Source organism: Cucurbita pepo, chromosome 8, assembly GCF_057944985.1.
Source record: "Cucurbita pepo subsp. pepo isolate OVF chromosome 8, ASM5794498v1, whole genome shotgun sequence".
In the NCBI taxonomy this organism is placed as follows: Eukaryota; Viridiplantae; Streptophyta; class Magnoliopsida; order Cucurbitales; family Cucurbitaceae; genus Cucurbita; species Cucurbita pepo.
Genome location: NC_141805.1, coordinates 12,392,009 through 12,404,789, shown reverse-complemented (window position 1 = coordinate 12,404,789; position 12,781 = coordinate 12,392,009). Strand labels below are relative to the sequence as shown.

At 37.7% G+C, this 12,781-nt stretch overlaps 2 protein-coding genes and 1 long non-coding RNA gene across 5 annotated transcripts; 2 read left to right on the top strand and 1 right to left on the bottom strand.

The window, feature by feature from the left end:
• LOC147791561 (uncharacterized) lies at positions 1–3,111 on the top strand. The gene is made up of 4 exons (XR_015422275.1): positions 1–125; positions 377–505; positions 952–1,078; positions 1,924–3,111. It is a non-coding gene; the product is annotated as an uncharacterized LOC147791561 (long non-coding RNA).
• Positions 3,112–4,807: 1,696 nt separating this feature from the next.
• On the top strand, positions 4,808–8,155 carry LOC111806159 (putative protein phosphatase 2C 68). Of its 2 annotated transcripts, none has more exons than XM_023691530.2 (5): positions 4,808–4,966; positions 5,152–5,564; positions 6,735–7,099; positions 7,391–7,627; positions 7,715–8,155. In XM_023691530.2, the coding sequence occupies exons 2-5, from the start codon at positions 5,264–5,266 to the stop codon at positions 7,982–7,984; spliced, it is 1,173 nt and encodes a 390-aa protein (XP_023547298.1). In that variant the 5' UTR covers positions 4,808–4,966; positions 5,152–5,263; the 3' UTR covers positions 7,985–8,155. The 2 variants fall into 2 exon arrangements, with proteins under 2 accessions (XP_023547298.1, XP_086982138.1); XM_087126012.1 differs by having other exon boundaries at positions 4,835–4,966; positions 5,251–5,564.
• Positions 8,156–8,643: 488 nt separating this feature from the next.
• LOC111804946 (actin-97) lies at positions 8,644–12,173 on the bottom strand. Of its 2 annotated transcripts, none has more exons than XM_087126013.1 (5): positions 12,059–12,173; positions 10,727–10,796; positions 10,185–10,578; positions 9,073–9,686; positions 8,644–8,950 (listed from the first exon to the last, which is right to left on the bottom strand). In XM_087126013.1, exons 2-5 carry the CDS (start codon positions 10,784–10,786, stop codon positions 8,885–8,887), a joined length of 1,134 nt encoding a protein of 377 aa, XP_086982139.1. In that variant the 5' UTR covers positions 10,787–10,796; positions 12,059–12,173; the 3' UTR covers positions 8,644–8,884. The 2 variants fall into 2 exon arrangements, with proteins under 2 accessions (XP_086982139.1, XP_086982140.1); XM_087126014.1 differs by lacking the exon at positions 12,059–12,173 and adding an exon at positions 11,935–11,983.
• Between the last annotated feature and the right edge of the window lie 608 nt (positions 12,174–12,781).

Below are 12,781 nucleotides of genomic sequence, written 5' to 3'. Positions count from 1 at the left end.
AATAACCTCCTCACCAATTGAGATTCGAAGAGTAAAATTCTTGTGCTCTGTTCGTTCTCTTCCTCGCCATGGAAATCGACTCACAGAAGATTCTCCAGCGCAAGCAATGTCCCTATGATCTATCGGTACCTCTTTGCCTCTTCTATTTCTTAGATCGCTGTTCATTTCCTCAAAAGGATTTTGGATTTCCCGCCATTTTTCTTCACCCAGCTTGGCTACTTTGGAACTGCGAAGAATTTTCCTTCGCTATTTGCTCATTTCATTTGCTTCACGTTTTGAGTAAACGTTGATCGGAAAGGCTGGAAAAATGGCGGAATTGGGAGAAATCTCCCCGATATTTGTGTTTTGTGGGGTTAAATGGTGTTGTTTGATGTAGGATGAACCGTACAAGATCAGAAGGAGACGTACAAGGGCCAGCAATACAGTCACATTTACTTTGCTCGACTCCACTTGATGAAAACGATACTCAGTTCACTTGTCTCTAACTGGAAACCTCATTTACCTGGTATTTGTTTTCCCTTTTCATTTCATTAGCTGTTTGATACCATGAGAAGTGTGGGTGGAAGTTGATTTTGTTCTGCGACGCATGGATACATCATAATTCTTGGCTTTATAGTCCTTTAATCTGTATATTTCTTTTTTCCTTTTGGTGAGTGTTGGTATCTTAGAATATTCAGAACTTGCAAACTTGAGCATCACTCCACTAGTTATAACATATATACTTGACCAAAATATCAGAGGTTCAAATCTCCACCCAGTTGATTCAAAAGTTTAGTGTTTATTGTTGTGGTTGAACTCAATTTAGGATGTAATTGGACCAATCCTTACTTTGAATAGCTTTTCAGTTATTCATCTTGCATGCAAGTTGCAACTGTTTAAGCATCGTGCTTTTAATCATTATCCAAGTAGAACTTAGAAGCAAGTTCATGAAGAATGTGTTTTATGGATTAGGTGAAAGTTTGTCTTGAAAACAATGTCTTGAAGTTTGTACTGTACTGGGATTGGAGGAAGGCAAGGAATGTGTCATTGTTGGAACCTGAAACTTAAACCTACCATTCTGGATGAGTATCCAAAGGAGGTAATACTTCAAACAAATATGTCAACCACCATTTACATGACTCTTTATTTGTTCATTTGTTTTTATTTTGGTGTTATGGGATTGTACCGAGATAAACTTTACCCAATATTTATTCTTTTTAACCGCTCTCCCTTCTCATTGCTTGTGATGTCCCACATTGGTTGGGGAGGAGAACAAATCACCCTTTATAAGGGTGTGGAAACCTTCCCCTAGCAGACGTGTTTTAAAGCCTTGAGGGGAAGCCCAAAAGGGAAAGTCCAAAGAGGACAATATCTGCTAACGGTGGATCGGATCTGGGTCGTTACATTGCTATTTACTTGGAACATTTTATATCAATATTTTATCAGCTGTCAAAAATGAAAGCATGTTGATTGTGAAGATAATTACTATTGATCTTTCCCAATGGTTTACTTGTAAAAGCTGAGGGGAAAAATACATGAAATCTAACACAAGCCTCTTAGACGTAGCATTAGAGAGACTGAGACTATGCTATTATTTTGGTTTAAATCCTATTTTGGTGGTGGCAGAATCTTTTGTTTTCAAAACAATTCTTTGCTCATACATTAGTTGTCTGAAGCAGTGGTAAGATTGATGTACATTAATCTCATTAATGACATAGCTGTGGCACTAAGTTGCTGTACTAAAAAAAGTGGTATCCATTTGTTTGTTGAACTTTTAATGTTCATGCAATCAAATCTCTTGGCAACTTCATTGAAGTAGAGAAAGGCTATGGTTTTTTCTTTTTTGGTTTTAATCTATGGCCCCATATCTTCCATAGCAATGTGGTTTACTGATCTCAACTGCGATTCATTCTAAAGATAACGTTCTCCTCCTCCCTTTTGCAGCTTAACTTGAGAAATCTTGAATGCCACGCTCTTGAGTTTTGGGACTGAATTCATATGATGACGTGCGATCCCACCTCGGTTGGGGGAGAATGAAACATTCTTTATAAGGGTGTCGGAACTTCTCCCTAGTAGACGTGTTTTAAAAACCTTGAGAGAAAGCATGAAAGTATGGTAGGCTTGGGATGTTACAAATGGTATTAGAGCCAGACACGGGGCGATTTGCTAGAAAGAAGGCTGAGCTCCGAATGGAGGTGGACACGAGTCGGTGTGCCAGCAAGGACGCTGGGTTTCAAAGGGGGTAGATTAGAGGGTTCCACATCGATTGGAGAAGGGAATGAGTGTCAACGAGGACGCTAGGCCCTGAAGTGAGGTGGATTGTGAGATCCCACATTGGTTGGGGAGGAGAACAAAACATTTCTCCCAAGCAGATGCGTTTTAAAAATCTCTAGAGAAATCTTGAAAGGCAAAGTAAAAAAGGATAATATCTGCTAGTGGGCTTGGACTTGGACTTGGGTTGTTACGTATCGTTATGACAAAGAAACGTTAAAGAGGTGAAGAATCGAGTTTCACCTTTTTAAGTCGCTTCTGCAGGGGGCTGAGAATCAAAAATTTACCTGCTTCTAAGAAAATGAGGATTCAAAAAGTAATGTGTTGCAGGATCATCTCCATTTTCTCTACGGTAAACATTTTTTGGGGGGGAGAATCACCTTGGAGAGAGCAAATCAAGAGAAAGTGGTGATGGGTGAGTGAGAATGGCCATGCTCCAAACATACTAGCTGGCTTTGGTAGGCCCTCCCCAACAGTATAGGAATTCTAGAATGACGAGTGTCTGAATTTGGCTGGCATTGTTGGGCTCAGATTTGTATGTGCCATAAAACTTCACATACTTCCTATTTTTGCGCTGAAAACTTCCTGATATAAATAATTATTAGTCTTGTTGGATCTTACATTAAATTTAAAGGATCCTGACGTTTTTAGGTGTGATATGGGTGGAGCATGGACCAAACCGAACTGCATTCGAATTTCACGAACTGGGGGCACCCTTCATCAGGCCGACTAGGTGAGTTTGTGCTTTGTCGAGCCTTTTTACCTTATTTTCACCTCACACACTAGACCTAGATGTACACAAAGAACAGTAGATAGAAATATTGACTAAAGATTTATATTAATGACTTCTAATTCAATCTACATATATACTTGTTTACCATACATGTCATTTACCATATATAACCTTATGATGTATAACTGGGTCGTAGTTTCCATAAACTAACACGGCTCACCTAAACATATATATTTATAGCAATAATTTGAATTAGATTGAGAGATAAAAAGAGAATAGATAAGGGCAGATGAAGTGGTGAGCTAAAATCACAGGCTTGTGACCCCAAACCCATAAAGGCAAAAAGAAATCTCTTCTTCCTCTTCTTCTTCACAAGTCACATGCTCCTTCTCCCCTTTTTCTTTCTACTAAATTCAAGAAAACTACATCCACCCATATTTCTAAACTTTCTCACTCTTTACCTTCCACATGTCCCTCTCTCATTTCTCACCGTCTTTGCAACCAAAACCCACTGACCCGTTCAATAAACGGTATGTTAGGGAGTGACACTCAACTAAAGGAGAGGTACACGAATAAATCGAGCCCACGTCTAAATGAGAGTGATCTTAATGAGACGAGACCATAGTTAAAAAAAGCTTAAAAGAATTGAAAGTTATTATCTATACCAATAAGATGCAATTTTTTTTCGGTGTCTCAATCACAAAAACTTTCAATTCAGAGAAACAAGTTGAATTTTACATAAAACAAATAAAAGGAATAAATCACCACATGTCGTTGTTGATTCAGTTGTATATGATGTCATAAACGAGATTATACTATTTAATAATCTAGAGAAACAAGTCGTGAAATTGTGACATTTGGATGATTTCAATGAGATAGCGTAAAAAAATTAGAAAAGGACATGCATTTAAAAATGGAAAATTTGATAATTTAATTTATTTTTCTTTATAAAAGATTTAATTTAGTTAATATGATATTAGGAAGGATAATATAATATAATGTCACATATTTTATGTATACCTAATAAGCATTTTTTAATGATTTTTTTAAAAATAAAATAAAAAATTAAAGCAGTGTTACAAATAGTCAACTCCTAGACTGTCCGCTGCGAAGGGGTTTTCAGTGGCCGACGTGTAATGATTTATTTTAATTTTTAATTATATATATATATATTTTTTATCACATTTTAAAACATATTTTTAATACTAAACTGTTTTGTTTAATGACTCATTTTAGTTTTTAATTCTAAACCAAATTATTGTTTTTATTTTTGTTATTATTTTGACATTAATATTCATCTCCTTAAATACATGCATACGTGAGCTTGGATTTATTTATTATAAATAAAATAATGAAAATAATTAAATAATTATATTTTAAAATTTATAATTAAATATACATTTTCCACTAATTTTTTATTGTTAAAGGGTAAAAAAAACTCTAACTTTAATCTCTTGGTTAATGATACACTGATATACTGTAATGTAACATTGAGTCCCACGAATTAAATATCCAATTTTTCCTTTTAAAGTCGAACTTCTAAGATTTTATTGAGTGTCGTAGACGTCAAATTTTAAGATGAAATATAGGAGGAAAAAAATCTCACGAACTCAAAAAATAGTCCGAGGTCAACCCGAGGGATAAATTTGTCATTTTAACCCGCTCTAAATGGGTAACGAGAGTAAAAATTTGTAAGTTAATAATAGAAACTTCATTTAAATTCTAAACCAAATATGAGAGAAATTATTATAATATAATTTTTTTATTTTATTTTATTTTTTGTCGCTACTCGCTTACACGTGCTTCGTCAACTTTCCCCTTCCCTTCTTTTGTTGTTACAGAGGCCGTTCAGTGCAAAATGCTTTCTCTTTTCTTCATTTGCCTCTCTGTTTCACTTTCTCTCTCTGGAAACAAGGCAGTCTTCTGCTCTCTCTCTCTCTAGAAAAACCAGAGAGCCACTGTTCAATTGCAATTCATCTCTTGGTATGTTTCTCAATAACCCATTTAATTGATTTTCCTTTACTGTTCTTCTTCCATTTCAGTTCTTTCTTCAAGCATTGCTTCAAATTTCTCTAAATCTTTTCACTCTCCTACTTCAAACCGCAATTTACTAATCTGGGTCATCGCCATTTCTCAATTTCTTCGCACTTTTGTCTTCGATTCTGCAGGGGTTTCCCTCAATTTCTGTTTTCGGAAATACCCAATTGAAATCGTTGTTGTTTAATCGATCCCTCTGTGAGAAAGTGGGTATTGGGGCTTTGTTGCAGAGGGAAATGAGGGATGTTTTCGTGGCTGGCAAGGATGGCGTCGGCTTGTTGGAAACCAGTGAGGCGGTATGCCCGTATGAACAAGGATGATGATGAAGATTGTTCGTTAGAGGACTCTTTGTTGTGGAGCAGAGAGCTTGAAAAGCATTCTTATGGGGAATTTTCTTTTGCTGTGGTTCAAGCGAATGAGGTAATTGAGGATAATAGTCAGGTTGAGGCTGGCCGTGATGCCACTTTTGTCGGCGTTTATGATGGCCATGGTGGCGCTGATGCTTCTCGCTTTATCTGTGATCATCTTTTCAGGAATTTAATGAGTGAGTGTTCAAGGATTGATCCTCTTCTTGTTCTTCTTCTTCCTTTTGATCTTCTTGAACTTGTTCTGATTTTTTTTGGATTCTTGTGTTTGATTCTGAAATCTGTAGTCTGTGACATGCAGTTTCTTTTTCCATGGATTGTTGTTTGGGATTCCTGTTTCATTGGAGATTGACTTTGAGTAATATGTTGATGATTTGAGCTCCACTCTCTATGTGAGATCCTACCTCGGTTGGAGAGGAGAACGAAACATTCTTTGTAAGGATGTGGAAACCTCTCCCTAGTAAATGTGTTTTAAAAACTTTGAGGGGAAGCCCGAAAGGAAAAGTGCAAAGAGGACAATATCTATTAGCGGTGGGATTGAGTTTGAGTTGTTACAAATGGTATTAGAGGTAGGTCAGGGTGATGTGTTAGTGAAGAAGCTGAGCCCTGAAGGGGGTGGATACGAGACGGTGTGCCAGCAAGGACGCTGGGTCCTGAAGGGGGTGGATTGTGAGATCCCACATCGGTTGGGGAGGAGAACGAAACATTGTTTACAAGGGTGTGGAAACCTCTCTGTAGAATACGCGTTTTAAAAACTTTGAGGGGAAGCCCGAAAAGGGAAGCCCAAAAAGGACAATATCTTCCAGTAGTGGGCTTTGGCGGGTACAAATGGTATCAGAGTCAGGCTCTGGGTGATGTGCCTGTGAAGAAATGGTATCAGAGTCAAGCATCGGGCGATGTGCCTGTGAAGAGGCTGAGCCCTGAAGGGGGTGGACATGAGGCGGTGTGCCAACAAGGACGCTGGGTCCCGAAGGGGGATGGACTATGAGATCCTACATCGGTTGGAGAGGAGAACGAAACATTCTTTATAAGGGTGTGGAAACCTCTGGACTATGAGATCCCACATCGGTGGGAGAGGAGAACGAAACATTCTTTATAAGGGTGTGAAAACCTCTCTTAGCAGACACGTTTTAAAAACCTTGAGGAGAAGCTCGAAAGGGAAATTTCAAAGAGGACAGTATCTGCTAGCGGGGTGGGCTTAGGCTATTCATGGGTGCGGGATTGGTTGGTCAATTGTTAGAACTCAAAACTATGTCTCTCCATATCTTTACATTGGATTAGCTCTGTTCTAAGTGCTTGTATAATTTTTTTGTTGTACTAATAATAGTATTTCATGCTTTGGACCATAGGGCTTGCTCAAGAACATGGAACCATAACCGAAGACACCGTCCGGAATGCATTTTCTGCTACGGAGGAAGGGTTTCTTACCCTTGTTCGTCGGTCTTGGGGTATCAAACCGACAATTGCAGCAATGGGATCTTGTTGCCTGGTCGGAGTTATCTGGAGAGGTACATTGTTCATCGGTAACGTTGGCGATTCCCGGGCTGTCATCGGTTCTTTAGGTAAAGCTAATAAGATAGTTGCAGAACAGTTGACAAAGGATCACAATGCAAGTATTGAGGAGGTTCGACAAGAACTCCGGTCCTTGCATCCCGATGACTCACATATCGTCGTTATGAAGCACGGAGTCTGGCGTATAAAAGGCATAATTCAGGTATCATGTTACCAAAAACGTACATAATATAAACGCTACAAACGCTTCTATATGGTCTGAACTTACATGTCTGTCCTGGCTTTTCTCTGTATATTGTTGAACATGTAAAAAGGTTTTAGGAGTACCTTAAAATTTACAAACCAGTTGTTGCTAAAACAGGACAACATAGGAGTGGATTTCTGTTGTGTCCCTTCATGTGTTTGTGTTCTTGATTTGGTTTTCAATCATTGTGTGAACCAATGTTTTGAAAATTGAGTTAATATCATGCTCTCACGTCGATGGGCGTATCAGGTTTCCAGATCGATAGGTGATGCATATTTGAAAAGGTCGGAATTCTCTCTCGATCCATCCTTTCCACGGTTCCACCTTGCCGAGCCTCTTCGACGACCTGTTCTTACTGCCGAACCATCGTTAAGCACAAGAGTTCTACAACCTCATGACAAGTTTCTCATATTTGCATCTGATGGTCTTTGGGAGCAACTATCGAATCAACAAGCTGTCGAGATTGTGTATAAAAACCCACGAGCGGTACGTTACGTTCTCTAGTACATAACATTCATCTGTATATGTTCATAGCAATAATCGAATCGCATTTTTCGTTTTCTACAAAATCAGGGAATCGCAAAAAGACTTGTCAAAACAGCATTAACCGAGGCTGCAAGGAAGAGGGAGATGAGATATGATGATCTGAAGAAGCTCGAAAAAGGGATACGACGATTCTTTCACGACGATATCACAGTTGTTGTCATATTTCTGGACAACGAATTGCAAGGGAAGAAGGCACATGTACCAGAATTATCCATTCGTGGGTTCACCGACACGGTTGGACCATCGAATTTCAACGTTCTTCAAGGCATCGATGAGAATGGAAGATCTGTTGGGTGAAGTTAAAAGGATGATGAGTCTGATTATAGAACACTCGTTTAGCAGCAGCTATTAGTTGCATTGGATTTGGATTTGGGAGTTTTTGAAACATTTGGTTCGTTTTATCAAGCATCTTTCTGTCTTATATTGCTCAAATTCCTTTTATGCAGAAAATTTGAGGGTTCTTTTTTTTTTTTTTTTTTTTTTTTTTGTCATTGCTTTCTGCTCATTCTATGACCATAACTATCATAACAAATGGCTGGGGATTCATTTTGAATTGAATCTGGAGCTTTTCTGCTTCAGAAGTTTGAATAAATTTATTGGCTTTCGGGATAAGCTTTGAATAAATATCTAACTGTTCAATTTGTAGTTGGTACTGTAACAGTACAAATCCACCACTAGTAGATATTATTGTCATAGCGAGTACAAATCCACCACTAGTAGATATTATCCTCTTTCCGCTTTTTCTTCAAGATTTTTAAACTCGCTAGGGAGAGGTTTCCTTATAAGAGTATGGTGGAGAGGTTTTCGTTATGACGGTGTGGAAACCTCTCTGAAAATTCGTCATGCCTGATAGGGAGAGATTTTCACACACGTAACGGGCCAAAGTGGATTTATAAAGACAATGTTTAATATTCGACCATCAATCAGAATCCAAATCTACAAGAAAACAGTACCCGTAAAAAAATCGAACCTTGGATGCTATTGGCTTGCTTCCATATTCAATGTTCCAGCAGCGAAACAAAAGAGGGGGAAACGCAGAATGAAATAACCATAAGAACAAAGAATGGTGAGAACCAAAAAAAGAAAGACAAAATTTCAAAAAAGGGAAATAAGCAACCACTTGATAGAAAGCTCTTCCATCAGTTGAATAACGTGTAGTATAGTATAAGTACCCTTTCCACCTTCAGCTTCAATAAATCAGAAGCATTTCCTGTGGACAATCGATGGCCCGGATTCATCATACTCCGCCTTAGCGATCCACATCTGCATTGGATGAGGAAAGATTGTGTTAAGTCGAGTTTCGATCGATGATCATCTAGAGCAATTAAATGTTTGAATCTCCAAGTAGATATGAACACATTTTAGATGTATAAATAATGTTTTACCTGTTGGAAAGTGCTGAGGGAAGCTAAAATGGAGCCTCCAATCCAGACACTGTACTTTCTTTCAGGTGGTGCTACCACTTTGATCTTCATGCTACTAGGAGCCAATGCAGTGATCTCCTTGCTCATCCTGTCAGCAATGCCAGTGAACATGGTGGAACCACCACTGAGGACGATATTGCCATAGAGATCCTTTCTGATATCGACATCGCACTTCATGATAGAATTGTATGTGGTTTCATGAATACCAGCTGCTTCCATCCCAATCATGGATGGCTGGAAGAGGACTTCAGGGCATCGGAATCTTTCAGCACCAATGGTGATCACCTGTCCATCTGGTAGTTCATAGCTCTTCTCCACAGAAGAGCTGGTTTTTGATGTCTCTAGCTCTTGCTCGTAGTCCAGGGCTATGTAAGCTAATTTCTCCTTCATATCTCTCACAATTTCACGCTCCGCGGATGTGGTGAAAGAGTAACCACGTTCAGTTAAGATTTTCATTAGAGCATCTGTGAGATCACGGCCAGCCAAGTCTAGACGGAGGATGGCATGTGGGAGAGCATACCCTTCGTAGATTGGAACTGTGTGGCTGACACCATCACCAGAATCCATAACGATCCCTTCAAAACAACCCACAATATACATACATGAGCACAAAAAGTAAGGCGCCATACAATTTTCATTTTCATTTCACAAAAAATATCAAGGAACATAATTGCTAAACTATAGAAGTTATCAAGAATACATATATTTTGATAGAAGGAACCTTTTACATCAATCAGCCAAGATTATAAGTATGGAACTCAGATGTATCTCAGCATTTCTAAATTAACCCTAAGATAATAGGTCCTGTTCAGGAAAGAGAAAAGAAAGATATTCATTATGTCTATGTCTTACTTCATCTGATAAACATCTGTTTGGGAGGAAGGGAGTGGGCTAAATGGGTTATTCATTATGGAGTTGCTTATGAACATGTTAAGAAGGAAAACCGTAAACTGAATCAGAAAACTATACAAAGTCGTTTCTTTTTTATAAACATCTTTAGTTTCCATCCATTTCCTTAATAAAAGAGAAACAAAAATACAAAACAGATAGAAAAAGGTAATAGATCTGCTTACCGGTTGTGCGACCACTGGCATAAAGGGAAAGGACGGCCTGGATAGCAACATACATAGCGGGGGTGTTGAAGGTCTCAAACATTATTTGGGTCATTTTCTCTCTATTGGCCTTGGGATTCAAGGGTGCTTCTGTGAGCAGAACTGGATGTTCTTCTGGAGCAACTCGAAGCTCGTTGTAGAAAGTGTGATGCCAAATTTTCTCCATATCATCCCAATTGCTAACAATACCATGCTCAATTGGGTATTTTAAAGTCAAAATACCCCTCTTCGATTGAGCCTCATCACCAACATAGGCATCCTTTTGGCCCATACCAACCATAACACCCGTGTGCCTGGGTCGACCGACGATGCTAGGGAATACAGCCCTTGGAGCATCATCTCCAGCAAATCCAGCCTACAGATAGTATCAGCAATTTTAAGCTTTACATTGTAACAATAGTAAGAAAAGGTAATTTATTGGTAATGGAAGAACCCATTACAGAACAAAAGGTCTAAAACATGGTGAAACTGCAACGGGAGGTTCATGGACTTCGTATCAATACCTTGACCATCCCTGTTCCATTATCACAGACGAGAGGCTGAATATCCTCGGAATCTGCCATTGTTTATAATCTGCAGAAGAAAATCACAAGTTATTGCTATAATTCAGATAAAAATTACTGATCATCAGCCAGATCAAACTCCTATATGAAAATAAAGATTCATTTCCAAACGAGATTTCCCACAATAAAAGTCTTTTGCACGTAGAAAATACTATATTATATAACATGTTAACGAACACTACATCGCTACTGCTCAGATAAATAAGAAAAACACAATAAAATGCTAAAACAAACACGAAATTTTGGTTGCAAATTTTCAACGCCCGATCCAATTCTAGACAACCGCACAAGAAAAAAATAAACCAAAGAAACGTAAACCATGACACATCGTCGTTCGTGAGCTGCTATTAATCAAATAATCCCAACAGCATTTTCTAAATAAATAAAAATCAAATCTAAACACAATACGGAGATAAAAAGGACATGATTAACACAATTCAACATATAATGAACGAGTCACCGCAAAAAACTTGCTCGATCATCATTTCCAAATAACAAAAAGAAAATTCAATCTAACTGAACACAATGAGAAAATAAAAATAGACGTGATCAATACAATTCAACAGACAATAAACGAATCACCGCAGAAATTTTGCTCGATCATCATATCTGAGCTGATATTAATCACAGAATCCACCAGCATTTACCAGTAACGAGAAGAAAAATAAAAATAGACGTGATTAATACAATTCAACGTACAATAAACGATCACGACAAAAAAGTTGCTCGATACTCATATCTAAGCTGATATGAATCACAGAATCAGTGTTTCCCAAATAAATAAATAAATAAATCCGATCTAAACACAATGCGGATGTAAAAACAGACATGATCGTCACAAAACAACATACAACAAACGTATCACCGCAAATATTTTGCTCGATCATCATTTCTGAGCTGACATTAAGCACAGATCCATCGATTTCCAAAATAACAAAAAAAAATCCAATCTAAATCCAATGAAAAACAAAAATAAAAACAGACAAGACAATATACGAATCACCGCAAAGTTTGGGCTCAATCATCATTTAGAGCTGGTATTAATCAGAGAATCCACCGGCATTTCCAAAACAACAAAGAGAAATTACAATCCAAACACAACGCAGAAAGAAAAAAACAAGCGTGACCATCAAAGCAAATCAACATACAATAACACGAAGACAAGATGAAACAGTTGCGTCTGGGGATTCAGACAATATCCTCCTCGGAGAAAATCAAAATCTAAAATCAAAAACCAAAAAAAAAATGTAAGGAATGATCAATAGATGATACCTTTGAAATCAGGAAAGCTTCGAGCTCTTGAAACTGTAGAAGGGTGGTGGCAATGGCAATGGCAATGGACTGAGTCTCGAGAAAGAAAGAAACTACCCGCCCCTCTCCCTCGCTTTCTTGTTTTTAAAAAGGAATTCAAAAAAGCAAACGAACTCCCATCATTACCTTTCCGCAAATCCTGACCGTCTATTTGGAATCTCTGATCTACGGTCTCTTTGCACGCGTCACTTTCTCTTGGATCCAGCTGTCTAACTTTTCGGTCTTCGCCTTCCCCTGGACCGTTATGCCCTTCTAACCCGACGATCCCCACCTTTCGTTGACCAGGGCTAAATTCGGAATTTACACTTTTAATTACATTTCTTAATATTCTTCTTTCAATAATTAATTCTAAATTTTCATTTATTTTTCGAAAAATGGCTCACTTTTACAAATTAATTCAACATTAAAATATAATCTTTTTATAATTAACAATTATTATTATAGCGAAATGTATTATACACTAATGTTTATAACTCAACTTAATCTTGTTTTTTATTTCTTTCAAATTTTTTTTAGTATAAAAAAAAACAATTAATTCTTTTACCTTAAAAAATTGAATTTAATATTTAAAAATACACTCAAACGAACTCCTATATTGTCGTTGTTTTTTTAGTAAATTCATATATGCTCTTATTTGTTAATTAACAAAGCTAAAGACCAATAACTTGTCATTGCTAAGAAAGA

Excerpts from the sequence above, each read along its gene's own strand:
- LOC111806159 (XM_023691530.2), top strand. The coding sequence starts at position 5,264 with ATGTTTTCGTGGCTGGCAAGGATGGCGTCGGCTTGTTGGAAACCAGTG. Across the intron at positions 5,565-6,734 it reads TCTTTTCAGGAATTTAATGA|GGCTTGCTCAAGAACATGGA; the intron begins GTGAGTGTTCAA and ends TTTGGACCATAG. Across the intron at positions 7,628-7,714 it reads TGTATAAAAACCCACGAGCG|GGAATCGCAAAAAGACTTGT; the intron begins GTACGTTACGTT and ends CTACAAAATCAG.
- LOC111804946 (XM_087126013.1), bottom strand. The coding sequence starts at position 10,786 with ATGGCAGATTCCGAGGATATTCAGCCTCTCGTCTGTGATAATGGAACA. Across the intron at positions 10,579-10,726 it reads ATGGAACAGGGATGGTCAAG|GCTGGATTTGCTGGAGATGA; the intron begins GTATTGATACGA and ends TACTATCTGTAG. Across the intron at positions 9,687-10,184 it reads TGCCAGTGGTCGCACAACCG|GGATCGTTATGGATTCTGGT; the intron begins GTAAGCAGATCT and ends GTTGTTTTGAAG.